At 38.7% G+C, this 18,568-nt stretch overlaps 2 protein-coding genes across 2 annotated transcripts; both read left to right on the top strand.

The window, feature by feature from the left end:
• Positions 1-117: 117 nt before the first annotated feature.
• On the top strand, positions 118-8,129 carry LOC135471910 (uncharacterized). The gene is made up of 3 exons (XM_064751348.1): positions 118-228; positions 2,047-5,220; positions 6,012-8,129. Exons 1-3 carry the CDS (start codon positions 216-218, stop codon positions 6,671-6,673), a joined length of 3,849 nt encoding a protein of 1,282 aa, XP_064607418.1. The 5' UTR covers positions 118-215; the 3' UTR covers positions 6,674-8,129.
• Positions 8,130-10,166: 2,037 nt separating this feature from the next.
• LOC135482148 (dynein axonemal assembly factor 5-like) lies at positions 10,167-17,684 on the top strand. The gene is made up of 10 exons (XM_064762002.1): positions 10,167-10,801; positions 11,176-11,418; positions 11,669-11,755; positions 12,021-12,253; positions 12,996-13,205; positions 13,764-13,907; positions 14,264-14,432; positions 15,098-15,396; positions 16,109-16,457; positions 17,117-17,684. The coding sequence occupies exons 1-10, from the start codon at positions 10,171-10,173 to the stop codon at positions 17,245-17,247; spliced, it is 2,496 nt and encodes an 831-aa protein (XP_064618072.1). The 5' UTR covers positions 10,167-10,170; the 3' UTR covers positions 17,248-17,684.
• Positions 17,685-18,568: the final 884 nt, after the last annotated feature.

Raw genomic sequence — 18,568 nt, 5'->3', positions numbered from 1 at the left:
TTCTACCATTTAGACCAGCGGGTTACTACCACAAAGTTTCATATACAGATTAACGATATCAATCAGAGACTCTGTTGAAATTATAACCAAAATATGATTTCTTTGACGGTGGCGGTCATTCAATTGGCTGCAGAAAAACATTTTAGGTGGGGAGCGGGAGGTGTCTTGAATGCATATTCGAATCAGAGGCTGCAAGAATACTGTACAAAACAACCATGTCATCAGATGGTAAGGTCATAGAAGTGTGAATTTTCCTTCAAAGCGACATGCGGCAGCAGAATATGGTTCAAAATTCTCCGTGACACTTGCGTTGTGTCTCTTTGAGCATTGGTCATTGACATCCCATTGCTTTGATTGGCCAGCTCCCGACGGTATTATGCAAATTAGATTGGAATTGGTATTTGCCTGTTGTAATTGAAAAATTGCAGATGTCATTTTTAGTTTTGAAATACCTTTAATCTATCACAGCTGGATATCTTTACGATTGGTTCACTGACACTGGTTCACTAGTAGGTCATGGATTTGCCGAACTCTACAACGCTAACAGTACGGGATAAACAGTGTGAGGGTGCCAAGGGGGTGGGGTGGTCTGGTCGAACGGTAATTCTGTGAGATGGGTCCGAAGTTGGGGTCACGTGACCCCCCATTCGTTAGCAAAATAGCTGCCCATTGTTAAAGCATTGGGGGGAGAAGGTCACATACATGTGTAGCAGGTTTAGTTAAATTGAGCTCTATTTTCAACACTGTGTTCTCTAAGCTCAAGATGAGAATTTTTTGGAAACTTGACATGAGAAAATTTGTGAGAAGTTAACACTTTTCTTAACGGTAAACCCTCTTCTCTTAACCATTATAATTACAAATGGTAGGTAATCAACAACTGTGTGGTCATTTCCTCATGGTCTTTAACCTTGTAAAGCATGAGTTACTAAAACAGTGATATTATTTAAGGAGTCTAGAATCATCAATGTAAACACTTTTTTCTTTTTGATTTCACATTTTCTTATCTTTCCTCTCACTTAAAGACGAAAAGCAAATATGAATTATAAATACCCTAAATTTTATTAAACATATAACAAGACAATCCTGTTTCATTTGTGATATTAGCTCACTCAGGAGGATTACTTGTTGTGAATACACATGCCTCTACTAAATGTTTATTGCTAATATCTGCCTATAAATTGAATACCACTGTCGGCAGAGACCTGCGGGGCTTCCTTTGGGTCAGTATTTTTTTTAACCAGTCACTTTAGCCACTCATCAGATTTTGTAGCCAATACTATTCTAGTATTTTAGAAAGCCATACTTTCTTAGCAGCCTTGAATTAATCACTTCTTGATTAAAATCATTTAAAAATGAATTAAAGAAAAATTTTGTCATACAGATGTACTCTGGGCCCCTTCAGATTTTCTGCTCATTTTCTCCCTTTCTGTTCTTGAGACAGTTGTGTGGTAAAACACTTCTAGTTCTTGCCTATTTTCCAACAGACATTTAGAATGCTTTGGAAATTTTGGTCATGAATCTAAGTATCAAAAATAAGACATGATTTTGTCAATCTTTGATAAATTCTCTTACATGTATAAAATATTAGAACAAGAATGTCAACGTTTGCCAAATTTTGAAAGTGTTCATTTTTAAATTATCACTCGGAAAACCTGTCATTGTTTATTGTCTTTTTTAAATAGTAAGTTATGCATCTGAACAATAAAACTGAAGTATTTTTGGAATCCACAGTCATTTTGGTGTGCATATTACTATCCGGATCATGATTTTGGGCAGCACAAGGGAAAATGTATAATTTTGATTCAGATAGGGGTTCAAGTATTCTCAGTGAATAAGCTAATTTTTTGCAATGATTTGTAGCCAGAATGAATGAAAAATAAAAAAAAAAACACCTGTGTCAGTACAGACATAGTCAGTTACATGTACACTACTATCCTCCCTCAGAATGTGTGTCTTCTTTTTTTCCCATCTGCTTGAAATTACTAAATTAAACATCTCACAGTATGAGGAGTTGTACTCATTTTTTTTTTATTTCATCATTTGCAGATCCGGACAAGTTTTATGTCCTGTACTGTTGTCATGTGTGTCACTTCCAGTGTACGTCAAAAGACATCTTGCAGGAGCATAGAAAAAGCTGCCAGAAGCAGGCTGTTGGTTCCAAGGACAATGATTTAACCTCAACCAAAACCCCAGAAGAAAAGGCAATGAGTCCTGTGGCAGATAACGGTTTGGATAATGTGACAAGTTTCGATGCAAACATTGCAATCAGTGATGGAGATTTTGGTTTTAAAATAACAAATGTTTGCAGCATGGCTCCAGAGCCACCAGAAACGGAAATTGATGGGTTTGAAATGGAATGTGAGGAGATAGAGGAGGAGAGGCAAAGTGATGTGGAAGAAAGCGACGGGGAGATGGCACCAGAGCCAGTCACAAGTCGGATCATTATCCCTCAGAGCCCCGTAATGTCCAAGCCCAAATACACACAGAAGTCCACTAAGACAACAAATGGACAAACTGTCATATATGTATCACCTACAACGCCTTCTGCAAACAGCAACGCTTCCGCAACAATGCCAAGCTCCACACAGATGTGCACAGTTATTAACTCTGATGGCGTGACCACTCTCATGCCACAATCGATAATGCCAGTACCTCTAGATGCCAAGGATAATATTCCAGTTGTTTTTCAGGCCCCCAAAAATGTGAGTGGACCTGTGCCAGTCACTAAAACTGTTGACTCCCAGAAGGCAACCACCACCTCTCAAAAAACTGGCCTAAAGCTTATAACTGTTAATCCCCACAGTAAGGAAACAAAGGTGTTGTATATTCCTGCTGGAGGGATCAATACAGCACCTGCCAATGTGAATTCAACGTCCACTGTTACTTTAAATCCTTTGACAACCGGAGCTATGTTTCAGCCAGCCTCTGTTGTGGACCAGAATGCTAAGCTGAATGTGTTGACAATTAAATCGGACGGTACTAAAACACCAAAGACAAATCCAGTATCACTGATTGTTTCAAAGCCACATGACTTAGTCACCACTACGGCATCATTAAGTTCTGCACCCAAGTTAGTGAAGATCCCCACACCCACACCTGTTTCCATACAGACAAGTGTCAATCCTGTTCAGTCTGTTGTCAGGGGAACCACCCCAGGCCAGATTGTGCTTCCTACAGTTTCTCTTCAGCGTCCTCCTCTTCAGGTGGTATCAGCAGCCCCTCAGTTCTCCACTTTCCAGCAACCTGTACATCAAGTGGTCAGTGGTCAATTACAGCTGGCAGTCCCTCTGCAGACCACAGCAAACCAACAGGGTGTAAATCCCATGCAGCAGATTGTCTTGCTGACCAACCCACCATCGAGTAATGCAACCACATCAGTTAATGTGAACCAGCTCCCAGTAGCATTAAACCAAGGTGGTAAACTTCAAATCATACCCGCTATAAATGCAAAGCCACTACAGCAGCCTCAAGTTATTGTGACTCAGTCCAAATCAGCTCCCCAGCCATCAGTTGGTAATTTGTGCTCTAATGTGACATTATCTAACAAATGCATTCCAGTTATTTTTGCACCTGTTGGCCAGCCTGGCCCAGGAAAGACAGAACCATTTATTGTAACGGCCCCTGCAAAGCCACAAGCTTCTGGTAAGTCCACTGGATCACCAAGACAACTGCCACTTGCCTTACACACAAACAGTAAGGGAGAGCATGAAACAGCCCTAGGACTTAACAAGTCATCTAATCAAATATTATACATCACAAGAGGGGATAATCAAGTAACCGTTCACAAACTACCTTTGCCTTCAGCAAAACCTAAACCAGCATCCAACAAAACCAAACCATCCACCAAAACCAAGCCGTCCACCAAAACTAAGCCATCCACCAGTGGACAAGAAGCTACGAGTCTTCCAAAACCACAGCAAGACATAGTGGTGAAAGTCATGGTGAATCAGGAAACAAACACAGAAGATCTGACAGATAAGCCTTCCGACACACAGTTGATTATTGTGCCCCGAAGACGAAAGATTCTTCCGCGTAAGAAGCAAAAGTTAAAGACTGAAGAGGAAGATGAAGTTAGGCATAGGATTGTTCCAGATCCAGAGATAGACAACCCCAATGTTCGGCGCAGCTCTCGCATAAGAGGAAAACCACGAAAAAGTTATGCTGAGGAGAATTCAGATGAGAATGACGATGAAGAGGACGAGGAAGATGAAGAGCCTCTGACTCGAGAGGAGTTAGAAGCTGAAACAGGAGCAGCCACCCAGACGGATATATTTGAAATGGATGTTGAAGAAGAAATGCAGTCAGAAGAAGATTTACCTGGGAAAGATGTGTCATTGGAAGAGAAAGATACGCAAGGTGAAGACATTGAGACTCCAGCGAAAAGAAAGCATAAAGATGACGAGAATGATCCCGACTTCGCTCCGGATGAGTTAGAGGAAAAGGCCTCAGATTCAGATTTTGATATAAATGAGGAAGATGATGATGATGATGATGATGATTACAATTTTCAGAAGCCAAGCAAGGCAAAGAGGAAGAGGGTTCAAAAGTATCCTACAGTCAGCCTGGAAGATTATTCCGATAAATTCTCAGTTGAAGATAAACCAGTAGAAGGTGACCCAGAACGAAAACTGTACTCCTGCAAAATGTGTAACATAGGTTTTAGCTGCATTACTGCTTCGGCCATGGAAGGACACATCAGCAAACACTTGTCAGGAAAATTTGCCTGTCCTCACTGTAAATTTGATGATGTTACTGCCAATCTTACCCACCATATTTCCTCGAAACACCCAGAAACTTTGCCCTTTACTTGTTCCAAGTGTGGTAATGGCTTTTTGACTAAAGAACGGCTTCGGGCTCATATGTCTAAAGTTCACAAAGACTACATTCTGTCGTGTGAAAAGTGTGGCAAAGGCTTCACATATGGTCGTCAGTTGCGAAGACACATGCACAGACACCATGGTGAGGACATTTTGTCATGCCCCAAATGTGGAAAATTGTTCAGTAGTAAGTTCTACTACAAGAAGCATATGAAGCTCAAAGCAGACTGTGTTCAAAGGCCATGTTTGTGCCAAGAGTGTGGTACTATTGTGGTCTCTAAACATATGCTGCAGGAACATCGTAGGCGTGTTCATCAGAAGGAGCGAAACTACATGTGTAATATCTGCTCTTTCACTTGTTATCGGATGTATCAGTTGCGAGAACACATGCCTATACACACAGGTATGTATCCTAAGAGCGAAAAAATTGTATTCCTTACCACAGTTACTGTTATTAGCTAATACTTTATATTTAGAAATAGTGCCATAATTTATGAAAATCAGTGGGGTTTTTTTCAAAAGTGAAAGAAAAATTTTTTTATAGTAAACAATGGTTTACTACTATTGGCTAGCCTGTAGCAGCTGTTTGGCCCTTTAATGTGAAAAAATGCTCAGCCAATTGTATCCTGTGTGATTTTTAGATGAGAGGTTGATTGGTGATATCCTATGTGCAATTACAGAGCTTATAATGTATGTTTGCAAATTGCCAGTTATGCAAACCATTCCCTAAATGGTACAACTGAATTGCAGTGAACGAGCAAGTTGCAACCATATTGATTAACATAGTTGCAAACAGCAGAATTCTTTACCGGATCTGATCCATACATGTGTATTCAGAAGAAAGTATTTTAAGTGTGCACTGAAAGGTGGAAGGTTTCTTTTGAAACTCATTGTGCTACAATCCATTTTGGATGTAACAGTGGCTCAAGGACCTGTATCATACCTAAACCACCTCACAATATTAAAAACATATGTGGCGTCCCCATTCGTATGTCAGAAATATTGTCACTCGTACCCCTGTGTCAACATTAAACCCTTCCTGTGAACTTGGGTTCTGTTGGCATGGTTGACTGAATGCTGTTCATTTCAGTTTTCCAATTTGAGAGAACATTCATGCAATTACAATATAGGATGTCAGATGTTTGGCTGTTTAATACATATCTATAGTTGGCATGATATTTGTTATGTTGACAGGTGAGTATCCCCACAAATGCCCCCAGTGTGACTTCCGTGCGGCTAAAGTCTATCAGGTGACATCCCACATGAGGACTCACACCGGAAAGACACCATTTAATTGTGACCAGTGTAACTACACCAGTCGCTGGAACATCCAACTGAGAACTCATAGACTGGCCCACAGATCACCATATATGGTCACATGTGAGCCCTGCGGCATTGCATACAAGGATGAAAGGGGTCTTAAGCTGCATCAGAAGAAAAAGCACAGCAAATCACCTGGGCCAGATGGGGACAATGCCAAAGATTTTGATAATGATGACAATGAAAATGTTGTGGGCAATGACAGAGATAACTCTGACAATGACAACAGTAATGTTGGTGAGGATCGGAATGAATCAGATTCTGCTGCAGATACCAAAGATCAGGATGAAAATTCCAACTCCAGTGATTCTAAATCTGCAGATTCTAAGCCAGGTACCAATGACCCTGAAGATAATGATGACACTAATTCTGAGGAGGAGGATAGTCCTAATGTCAAAGAATCTGCAGCTATGCTTGAGCTATATAAGAATATACCCATTGTAGAGCCCAGCATGCAATCCCAAACACCTGTGAGTGAAGATATAAAGAAGTGCTTAACAGAAAACCCACCTGTGTTACACCCCAGTATTTTCTGAGAAATGTCATATCTATCCCAATATAGCAATTGTCTGTGATACCTCAATGGGGTACTTGTAGAAAATCCAATTGACCTCATTCTCATACATAATTTCCTGAGTTGAAAGTTTGGTCTCATCCCTTTGTTTCTAATATATATGTCATAATATATTTTCTCTGGTAATACATTTTTGTTTGTTTTTATAATATCTTGTTATTATAATACTTGTGCTTAGCACTCATAAGTTGTGATTTCATTTCATATTGCTAGACTCCTAGAAAATCTGCGTAGGAATGTAAAAAGTTAGCGTTTGAGTTCAGGATCTGTAGACGTCCACTGTAGCCTTCCATCAGTGAGTATTTAAATCCACCAGAACTTAGCCAAAAGGTTCAAAGTATTTTTTTTTTTTTAACATGTCCAAATTTTCCACCTTTACTCATCTCTCCCGACGGCAAAATATCTTGTAACTTTCAAATGAATACAAATGGTATGATGTCCTGAATTCAGAAATTTTTCTACAAATAGAGTCCCAAAAAGCACATGTCACATGACATGTTTTTTTGCATCACAATTATTGGTGTATGTGTACTCATAAAACATACATGACATACACACGCACTGCAAAGTCACAGAGGAAAACATTGCATTGTACTGTCATTTGGACGATCTGTGTAGCTCATCCTCGAGTCTCCCATTGAGGGAAGATGTTGCTTCATTAATACATGCACTTGTAATGTAGAATCAGATGCTGTTGCATTTAAAAAGTTGCAATTTTTATGAATTAGTTTGAAGGCCAGCACTGCTCATTGTTGAAGCAAATAAACATAAAATGGTTTGAGCTACAGGAGATACATATTATGTGTAATGCCAGAAAGAAAAAAAAACATAAGAATTTATTATATTTTTAACCTTAAAGTATGAGCATGTTGGATGAGGCCCATCTTCATCGGCTGTTCTGTCTTTAGCTATTGTTAGGAAATACATGTGTAGGGTTAAACATTTATTAGTCTCTTATAATAAAGCTTCGAAGAGTGTTTAAAATGTTTCATGTGATTACATTTTTAACGTGTAATCCACTTTATTTTCTTAGCAGTGTTACAGCTGAGAATGTTCACCATGTTGGATGTTTTGTTGAAGTCGAAAGCCTTTTTATTTATATGTTGTGTTTGTTGTCACTTTCTTACAAGTGCAAGTACGTTCTAAGCTGTTATGTTCTCTTTTTTTATGGCTGATCTATATTGTTTTAACCCATTGCTTACATTTCATTCCCACTTTTGCTATACTTGTGTGAAAGTAAACATAGATATTGCATACTGCAACATCCGTCCCTAAGCATTTTTCCTCAGTATTCTATTGTATGTCTGAAACATGTTACATTTTTGTAATGCATAGTCATGGTTGATATGTAGTACATCACTTGCAGACTCTACAGGCTGAGAAGTTTCACTTTTACCATGACGTTATCCATTATTAAAACTCCTTTCTAACTTGAATATTACAGTTTGTTGACTTCCTTTGCATTGATTTGTTTGTTTGCTGAGGGTTACTGTTACTTTTATCCTGTTCATATTACAATAACTGGTTGAGCGCTGGTTATTTTAGTGCCGCCCAACTGAAATGCCATTCTGAAGATGGCAGGTCGATCATTACTTGTCCTATCCTCTTAAGCTGAATATACTCCTGTTTACATATTGACGTGTCATGGTCTTGTGAACCAGTGGATTGAAGTTGCTCTCCCATGCATAGAGGGAATAAGATTGTTGAAATTAAATATTTGAACAAAGAATGAATGCTATGTCACTGAGATTGAAGTGTGTGAAGAATCAGTTTGAATCCATATCCTGTACCACTGTAGCGAATGATTGGATTGTATCAGAATGAGCACCACAATGTCCATTACACTATAGAATTACAATAACAGTTTCCTGCATGACTCCAGTGTGTTCAACATGGTAGATTGTACGGGCTATCTACCTTTGGAAATATCCCATTGGTGTAGTGGTAGAAGCTCAGTAGTTAAGCCTGGTTTTAACTTAAATTTGGACTGAAGTCTAATTGGTTTTGCATTAGCACAAGATTGGTATTAAGATTTAAACCTGGCACAACTTTTATACCTTTATACCTTAATATACCTATGAACAACTGACCCCAGTCCCCCACAAGGTTTCCGGGGAACAAAAAGTATGTGTGGTATGATTCAAAAACCTTGCCATGAGGACGGGACAAGTAATTGAGGGTGTGAATGTAACCAATGGAATGTACTGGCTGGCTGTGGGCATCATCCTGTGGTCTAGTAGTAGAAGTACAGGCCACTAGTTCAAGCCCCAACAAGTTTGCCGTATTACATACGTTCTTGGCAAATGGCTGAAATACTACCAATATGGTATTAAGCCCTAACCCTTAATGGACATTCATCAGGGATGCTATTGCATATGCAATCATAAGCTGCATCCACCATGAGGCTGTGATATGAGAACATTGTACTTGTCATGCTTGTGGCTGTATACTTATCCTAATTGACATCAAGTTATCATCTGCCAGCAACTTGCAGATGGTTATGGGTTTCCCCCGTGCTCTTCCTGGTTTCCTCCCATCATAATGCTTTATTTATTGAATAAATAAAAGATTAAATCAAATTGGAATCCAGAGTCCAAGTATGAGTGCATATTAATGTTAGTTTTGTACATGGTTCTTTAGTAACACAAGACTAGGCCTACAAATATATGCCAGTGTTGGTGGAAGCCTGCAAAGGGAGAGATGATGAATGCTTGTGAAAACATTAGCAATCAAATGTACTAACAATGAATGTACTGTACGGGGCTCCACTGAACAACTGATTCATATTATACTAATAAACCCTTTTGCCACCAGCTAAAGGCAAACATATGCCACAAGTTGTGTTACTAAAATACTATGGCAGAGCAAGAGTTAAAAGAACCACGCTCAAACAGCCATGCCCAACTCTAGAAAAAGTTAACTTTATGTACATTTAAAAACTTTCCTAGTTAAATACAGTACTGATATTCCGTAGGCAATTAACATGCCCCTTCTTTTATAATGAATTAAAGCATGGAAGTATAGATTAAGGTTAGCAAGACAGATTACCGTTATAGGCATTTCGTTTCTTGGGTTGAATTTGGTAACAGTCAGATTTTATTTGAGCGTCTTAAATATGCAAAGCTACACTGAGAAAAGCCAGGAATATCAACTGAAATTTTCATTTTGATACTCTTCTGCACATTCCCTGTAGCACTCAAGGATTGTCAGTTGTCTAAAATAATGTTTAGTAGTGTTGTAATATTGTCTCGTAATGTTTATGTCAAACACTAATCTCATCAAAATCAGACCATGTGGCTACAAACACTATTAGCGATGGTAGCTGTCAGAGCACTTGCATGTTCAGACAGGTTAAAGCATGTTCTGCTCGAAGTTGTCTCCCTGTGAAGTGATCTTTTCATCACAGAGTTAGAAAACCTATACCTTAGCACACGAGAACGAGGCGTTGGTATCAACATCATGGCTTCGACTGATGAGAATTCCAATGCTGTTTTACAAGGAATTGCCAGGCATATCAACTGTTTATCTGAAGAAAATCGAAACACAAGGAAGCGGGCACTTGAGGGAATTAAGAAAGACACGTTACAGAGGAATCCACAGCTCGATAAGACAGAATTACAGACCGTTTTCAGTGAGGTACTGAAGCCACTCCTCAAGACTGTTTCTGACCCGGTTGAAAAATGCCGAGAGCTGTCAATTTCTATCCTCGCAGAGTTTTTGCAGAACGTGCCGAGCCCTGGGGAATGTCTGCCATATGTAATGCCTGTTCTCGTACAAAGACTTGGACAGCAGGACATCATAGAGCATTCAGAAGAACTCCGACTGCAAATGGTGGAAATGCTGTCCCAAATTGTAACTCTCTCTGCGGATAAAATGGTGGTGTATATGGACGACACCATTCGTATACTGCAGAGAACTATTCAGGACCCATTCCCGGAGGTGAAAAAGGAAAGCTGTAAATGTGCTTCAAAATTAGCAAAATCCATTCCTCAGCATTTTCATATGCAGTCAGAGTCACTAATCAAACCATTATTGACAGCCATCTCCCATCAGCATTCTAGAGTTCGTGTTTGTGTTATAGAGGCAATCGGTAAGTGTGTTAAGCTACATGTAGAATGATATAAAGATGCACCATTTTAAGTTGTGATGAATCCCGTTGCTATATGTTCTTGCAGCAATTTAAAAATAGTCATGGATGAAATAAGGTTACAGTTCATGTGTAATAAGTTATAGACCCCTGTAAACTCTTGAAAGTCTGAAATTGGTAATGTCGAGCCACATTCACACCGTGCGATTGTCATTTAAGTCCGATAGGAAAATAGAACATCCGCTATTTTGTGCAGTTGGCTGCTTACAAAATGCACTTGTCCTATTTTTATTCCACCTGTCAAATTTGATGAGTCGATACAAGAAATCACATCATATTAACATTCATAGTGTGAAATCCATTATTCTTTCACATAGGTGATGTTATACAGTATGGCAATGGCAAGTCTGTGGATGATGTGGTGTCCCATCTGGCCCAGAGATTGTTTGACCGAACACCTACAGTTAGACAGGCTGTTACCAAGGTAACTGGTAACTGGCTTCTGGACCTTTGTGACCGATATTCATTTTTCCACAAACTTATGCCACTTCTGTTAACTGGCCTGAGGGATGAACAACCTTCCATTCGGGAATTGGCAGACAATTTTTGGCATGACATCGGTAAGAACTGATAAAGGAATTACATGTAGTAATATCCAGAACAAGAGAAACATCTCAGTATTTCTGTTTTTTCATTGTTCACGGAGTTAAAATACTACACACTGTTTCTTTTTTTTTTATTGTTGGAATTATTTAATCCTTCCATTTATTGTAATCACAGTTTGTTTATAGTGTAATGTACATATACATTATCATGTGATTGTCTCATAAATTTGTATTAATTTATATTGTTTTATATAAATTTTTTCAGGAATAAAATATGCCAGAGAAAATGAAGATGACCTGAAAGATAAGATGGATTTTGACCAGGGTCCTCCAAAGCATTATCCTCCAAAGGGTAGGAAGGATGTATTTATGTGTTAATCAGATTAACTAAGTTGTACCCATACACACAAGAATTTTAACCTGGTGTAGAATTAGTAGCTTTATTTTTTGTATCCTTTCAAAAATTTACTGGTACATAAAACCGTTTTCTTTTTCTTTTGAACAAACCAGTGTAAATCAATATATTTTGCAACTTTTAACTTCATACTTGTGTCCATAAATATGAATATAAACCTTTCGTGCTTCTGGACTAGATGTACTTTGAAATCCCTTTGCAGTGGAGCGGTCTAATCTTGGCTGTCGCACCCTGATGATGAGGAATGTTAGTAAGATATTACCAGGTCTGGTGCGAGATCTGGGAGATTGGGTGGCTGACACCAGGATCAAATCAGCCTCTTTACTCTACACTCTCCTCATCAACTGTGAGGACTACATCACCCAGCACATGGAGATTCTTCTGTCAGGCCTTTACAAAGCCAGCATGGATGAAGAGAAACAAGTGGTTGCTGATGTAGGTTTTGATTTCAATTTGAGAGTTAAAAGCTCTGTTCATTTCACAAACAGTTATTCTTCAGTTTTCTCTGGCTCCTAGTTGTGAGGAATTTTAGCTCAGAATTCCAAACCCTTGACCAACATGGTTGTTTGTTCTGCTTCTGCTCTCTCAGCTTTAGGCCTCTGCTGTTTAATCATTCATATATTGTTAACTAGTCTTTGGAAAACAAACATGCTAAGTGAGATGCGAGTAATTATTGATCAATAATTACTCATTTACCAAAAAAGTTTACATGCTTGTAAATTCGAAGAAACATGTATTTCTAAAGATATGTTTCACTTATTTCCCCTAAAATTTTGTCAGATACCTAAAAGGCTCAGTAGTATTTTCTAAATTTAGATCTTTTTTTTAACCTGTAAGTCTAAACACTGTGCTGTAAAGCAATGTAGTGGTATTTTTTATTTTTAGCCCAGTAATGCAATTTATATCTGAAATAACACTGATATTGGATTGGCTTATGAAAATATTTACTGACTTGTGAATCAAAAACGTAAGTTGTTTAAAACTTTTTCCATATAATCATTCCCCGTTTGCCTGAAAACAAATGATTCACTCAAAATATGCTTGATAGTCCTTCAGGTTTAGTGAAAACTGCATCTCTAAGATTTAGCCAAGTGATTATATTTGTTACCTATTTAATAAACTTGACTCGTGTTTGTTAAATTGTTTTCATTGACTTAATGTCTGTCTCATTCTCCAGGTACAAAAAGCTGCTGAGGTGATAGGTTACTTTGTGAAGCCTGAAGTCTGGTGTAAGCTGATGCTCCCTGCCATAAAATCTGCCCAGAGTTCTGGCCCCTTGATGGTGATGGCTTCTGTGATTCAAGGCAGCGAACGTTCCCAGCTGAAGCCTTATCTTACAGAGATAACAGCAGCACTGGTGGCTTCAGATGTCTGTCAGACTATACAGGTATGATCACAGTGTAACTACAATACCAGGCTTCAGTTTCAAGCAGAGGAATTTGTCAACACACATTTCAACATTCACTTGTTATAATTAGTTCCTAGCCTGTCTCTTTTAGGGATCATAGGTTTAAACTTCGGCTGTCAGTCCCTCATGAAATATTTTTCTGGACATAATCTTAACGGTTTCACCATATGGAACTGAAACCTGGTAGATGTCTTCACCATGACAAGTTACCTATCAAGTCTTTTGGGCTGTCTTGTCCATTGTCAGTGAATTCAGGGCATTTTTCTGTTAGGCTTTGGATTTTGACATAGGTAATACTCAGACTGGTAGAAGGATATGCATACATTGCGAAGCAGTATTCCAAGTGTGCTTGTTTATTTGAACTTTATCAACATCCTATCCTTTTTTGAGGCAATCTCAAATTTAGCCTGTGATTTATTAAAGTTTCATAACTTAGTGGCAGTTATGAAACTTTATTATGTGTAAAATTTGGATTTTAACAAATATTCTATATGCAGTATTACATCACACTGAAAGTCTTCATTTTGTCCTTTCCAGCCTCAGTATCAGGTACAGCTGTTACACTGTGTCCAATCTCTCATCACAGTGTCAGACACGGACTGTCAGGATGTCAGTTTACAACTCTTTACCGTACTCCTCACAGTGTTAACATTACAGCAGGATCCGGCTGTCAAGGAGAAGGTCAGTTCAAATTAGTGGTTTGTAGAGTAGATCTCAACTTTGCTCAGAACAATTCACCCTATTACACTTAAAGAAGAGCCAAAAAATCTAATAACTTGTCATTTTTAATCTCCTACACTCTTCATTTTTCATTGTTTGCAAAAAGTTATGCACAATGCACTTGATTGTTGGTGTTACTATGTATTTTGCAGATACTTATTTAAATATATACATCTATATAAATAAATCTTTTACTGAAGGTAATTGAGAAGGTATATGCATTGCTACACAGTTCTTGATTCAAACTACACATGTACCTGATCTGAAAATTTATTTTGCCAGTGAGGTAAAACAATCTAAATACATGTGTTTTTCAGGTGGAGAAAGGTCTGGAATCTCTGAGTAAAGCTGAAGGACTGGGTTCTAGAGTGGAATTGTTCAGACGTCACACTAAATCTGTGTTGCTCTCATTCTCACCAGGTTATGAGGATTGGACCACTCACTCTGTAGAGAGGTACATCTTTGACACGCTTCTTTTGGAAGCAGGTAAGCACACCTGGATTGTCAAAAACCTTTGAAGCTGTTTAAGTGTATTGACTAAAGTGGGATTTCCTTTAGAGTCATTTGAATGGTAACTACATGTAGGTATCTGTAGTAATGCATGGTCACAATGTTCATATACTGTAAAGTAAAATGAGATCAGTTCACTACCAAATTTTTGTGATAATAAAAGATGGCTGTTTCATTTAGATAAATCATCTTATTCACCACAGCTAATCAGCCACAGACCAACGAAATTGAAGGCACAAATTCATTTCTGGCCAGTGGTAAATTTTTATGCTGCACTCGCCATCAACATAGTAGTGACACGACTGGAAATAATCTCCCTTGTGACCTAACAGTTGAATTCTGGGGTTATAAATTCCTAGGGGTGATGGAGGGAGGATGCAAGTGTACCTTTGGCATTAATATTTTGATGCATTTCTCTGCACTAAGGACAGTCCCAACCATGGGCTTGCAGCGGAGTCGAAATATGATATATGTGAAGACTTGTGTGTGTGGTTTATCATGATAAGAGACTGGGGGACAGTACATTACTAACATGATGCAGTATGTCCCACTTCAGCATACTACCAGTTTTCCATAGTACATTGTCACCAAGAGATGCTGCCAAGCTGATGTGAAAGTTTATTGTACATCTCTCCTTACAGGCAGTGTGGTAGGGGAGAATCTAGAACACATCATCCCAGTGTTCATAGTCAACCTGAACCCAGACAAAGACCCAGAAGTCAGACTCAAGTTTTTCACCTTGCTGTCAAAGCTGATGATGGATGCTGGCTCTACAGTGGACTCACTCGGGATGTTTGGGGAGTTTGGGGGGATAGTGGTGGAGAAAATGATCCTGCCTAACTGTACATGGAGGGCTGGGCATGTGGCAGGGGCTATCAGGACCACGGCTGTTTCTTGTCTTTGGGCACTACTACAGAGCGGGGTTCTCACCAAACAGAGGGTAAGGCTAGCAGGACACATTCAGAATGTAAATCTCCAGGTCCAGTTGTATTGAAACTGTGTTAATACTGAATACCATCTGCAGTTGTGAGTGAAGTCTTAATATATTTGGTTGTACCCAGAAGTAATAGTCTAATACTACATTAGGGGTGGGTAAAACATGCCAATGCTGAAATGCATGGACTTTGTCCTACTAAATAGAATTCTTGCATTTCTCATAATTTTAAAATTTAAGATGGCTCAATACCGGTTATACATAGTTATATATAACTTACACACATTAAACAATCCAGAACTTCCCAAAACTAATAGCCAAGCCCAGCACAGATAATACTACAGTAAAATTGTATTTCTATCCTAAGGAAGGCTGATGTTCGCTCAGTTTCCCAGGTTAAATTAAGCTAATATATTTCCTACTTAATATGAAGAAATGTCATAAAATAATAATTCTGATACTGATACTTACATTTTTCCAGCAGGATATCATCTTACCTTCCAAACAAAGCTCCTTTCTAAGATGAATAGAATTCTCAGAATAAGGTAAACTGTGGAACTCAGCCATGAACAAAATTTTAGGTCAATTGCAAATATAGGGTTGTTCTGAAATGGTCATCTGTATTATAAAACTAAAGTTAAAACGATATTGTTTAGGTGCTAAAGAAAGGAAACAACACAGAAACTTAATTTTATTGAAATTATTGTTTTATCTGCAGCTGGAGCCCATGACTGAGGACATGATAACACCTATCATTAGCCTGATGGACGACGACAACAAGACAACACGGCTGGTCAGCTGTCGTGTCATGACGCGTATCTTTGACATGATGGGGACATCCATGGAACAGGACAGACTGCACAACATGTACCCAGAGTTTCTGAAACGACTAGACGACAGCAGTGACGAGATTCGAGTGACGGTCGCTCGGACATTCCTGGCTTACTTCAGCTGTTTTAGAGAGGGGTATGATGCACAGCTGTACAAGGCCCACCTGGAGGCTATATACAGGGGACTGTTGGTTCACCTGGATGACCCAGACACCAAAATACAGGAGGCTATACTAGGTAAATTTGATACAGTTTCTATAGAATGCATCACTGGTTGATACTGGCTTGCTGTGAATATCAGGCCCTTGGATGATGAGTGTTCAAGTCCAACTATTGCTGTGGCTTTCAGTCAGCTGGTTACCAGATTCTTTGGACAGGTCATTGGTTTTTCTGATAACACTGGAATCTGACTGCCAACACATAAGTGAAAAGTTCTTGACCCCAGTGTTAGACACCAATCAGCTAAATAGTTATACAGTAAACACAAGAGGGCTTTACTTTCACCAAACGAAATCAGTGGTCACCAGATATACTTCTGATGCCAAAACTTACGTTCTTCTGATAAGAAATTAATCAGACTTCACAAAAAATATTGAGTGACCCTGTAGGTTGGAAGGATCAATCAGAATCAAGCAAAATGTGTCGCCAGAGAAACCCTAAAATTTACGTGAAATGCAGCCGATAATATATTTTGTGGTCGGAATTGTGATCAAGGCAGTAACTTATGTTAACTTGTATTTTTGAATTCATACTTGGAGGGATCACGTCCTAAAATTTACTGCACTAAAATAAACATCAAAGATTGACTTGATAAAAATTATTATTATTATTTCTCAAACAAACCTGTTTACTTGTGCTGTAAAAAGGTCACTAATAAATTTTATTATCTTTTACAGGTGTGCTAAAAGAAGCAGGTAAAATTCATCCAGCGCTGTTGGTGCAAGAAGTGGAGCTTGTCAAACACAAACACCGTAGCCCAAAATACTGTAATGACTTAGTACAGTTTGCCAACACTCTGAAGTCATGATACCATTCTACAATGTCATCATGCCTTTATTTATTACATCCTCTGTCTATTGTAAAATCTCACTCTTGGTTTTTTCCCAAGTTCATTATGAACCATGAACCACATTTTGCATTGTATCAATAAACCAAAACATCAGTAGTACATAAGGTGTTGTGATTGATTATTGTTTGCCTACCACATAACTTGGACCCACTTCAGTGGCCAAATGGTTAAGGCGTCTGCCTTGATATCAGAAGAGTGGGATCAAGCCCGAGTCTGATCATATCAAAGACTTTAAAAATGGTACTTGTTGCTGCCTTGCTTGGCCGCTTAGCACTGACAGGATAGACTTGCAGCTAGGAAACCAGACTGGTTGATCCGACATAATGTAACTTGGTGTGGTGTCATTTCTGGCGTCTTCGACATGATACTTCATTTTTGGTAGCATGGATTAACCCTGCAACAAGAAGACAGAGTACATGTACACACACCTAATGATCCTCCTGAATAAAGTACAGCATGAAGTACAAGCATACTACATATTTTTCCCATCTTGACTGTGGCTCTCTTCTTATACACTGAAATACTTGTGTACCTGATGACCAACTCACAAGCAAAACAAACAGAAATATTTAAATAACAAAAAAGTATGAAGGATGCTCAGTTTGATTCAGTTTTTGTAAGTTCTGAATTTTAGTTCCTGCAAAATGTCTTGGACTTTTTGTCAGTCTGGGGGAGACCATGATGATTTTAAGTGGTCAGTGAGACTGTTAGCAGAAATCTAATGCTCATTTAATATCACTTATTTTCTACCCATGCTGTGTTCATATTTGTGTACCTCACATGTCGAAAGTTTGTCACTAACTTGCCCAAGATGGGTGGTTTGCCATAAGCTCTTCTACTTTGCTCCACCCATAAATGCAGCCATCATGTTAGTAAAAAAATCTTGGGTGTGGTGTTGAACTAACAAATACACAAATGTTAGATTTCCTCTCCCAATAAAATTAAAATCTGTCAACAGTAATAATATTGAATAGTGAAAATATGTAAATTATCTCAGTGGAGATTTAAACCTTTCCCATGTTGGTTTTCACCATGCTCTAGTTCCTGACCTCTGAAGTCTACTCCTATCTAATGCAAGCTAATATATCTTTCGCTAAGTCATGTGCTAGGTCAGGTACATGTAAGGTGTAATGCAGTACATGTTTCAGATCAGGTGTAATGTCACTTACATGTATCAGGTCAAGTGTGATGTCAGGTACATGTATCAGGTCAGGTGTGATGTCTGGTATAGGCATCAGGTCAGGTGTGATGTCAGGTATATGTATCAAGTCAGGTATGG

This window comes from Liolophura sinensis, chromosome 1, assembly GCF_032854445.1.
Source record: "Liolophura sinensis isolate JHLJ2023 chromosome 1, CUHK_Ljap_v2, whole genome shotgun sequence".
NCBI classification, from domain to species: domain Eukaryota; kingdom Metazoa; phylum Mollusca; class Polyplacophora; order Chitonida; family Chitonidae; genus Liolophura; species Liolophura sinensis.
The sequence above is the reverse complement of the archived record's forward strand: the minus strand, read 5'-3'. Positions and strand labels throughout refer to the sequence as shown.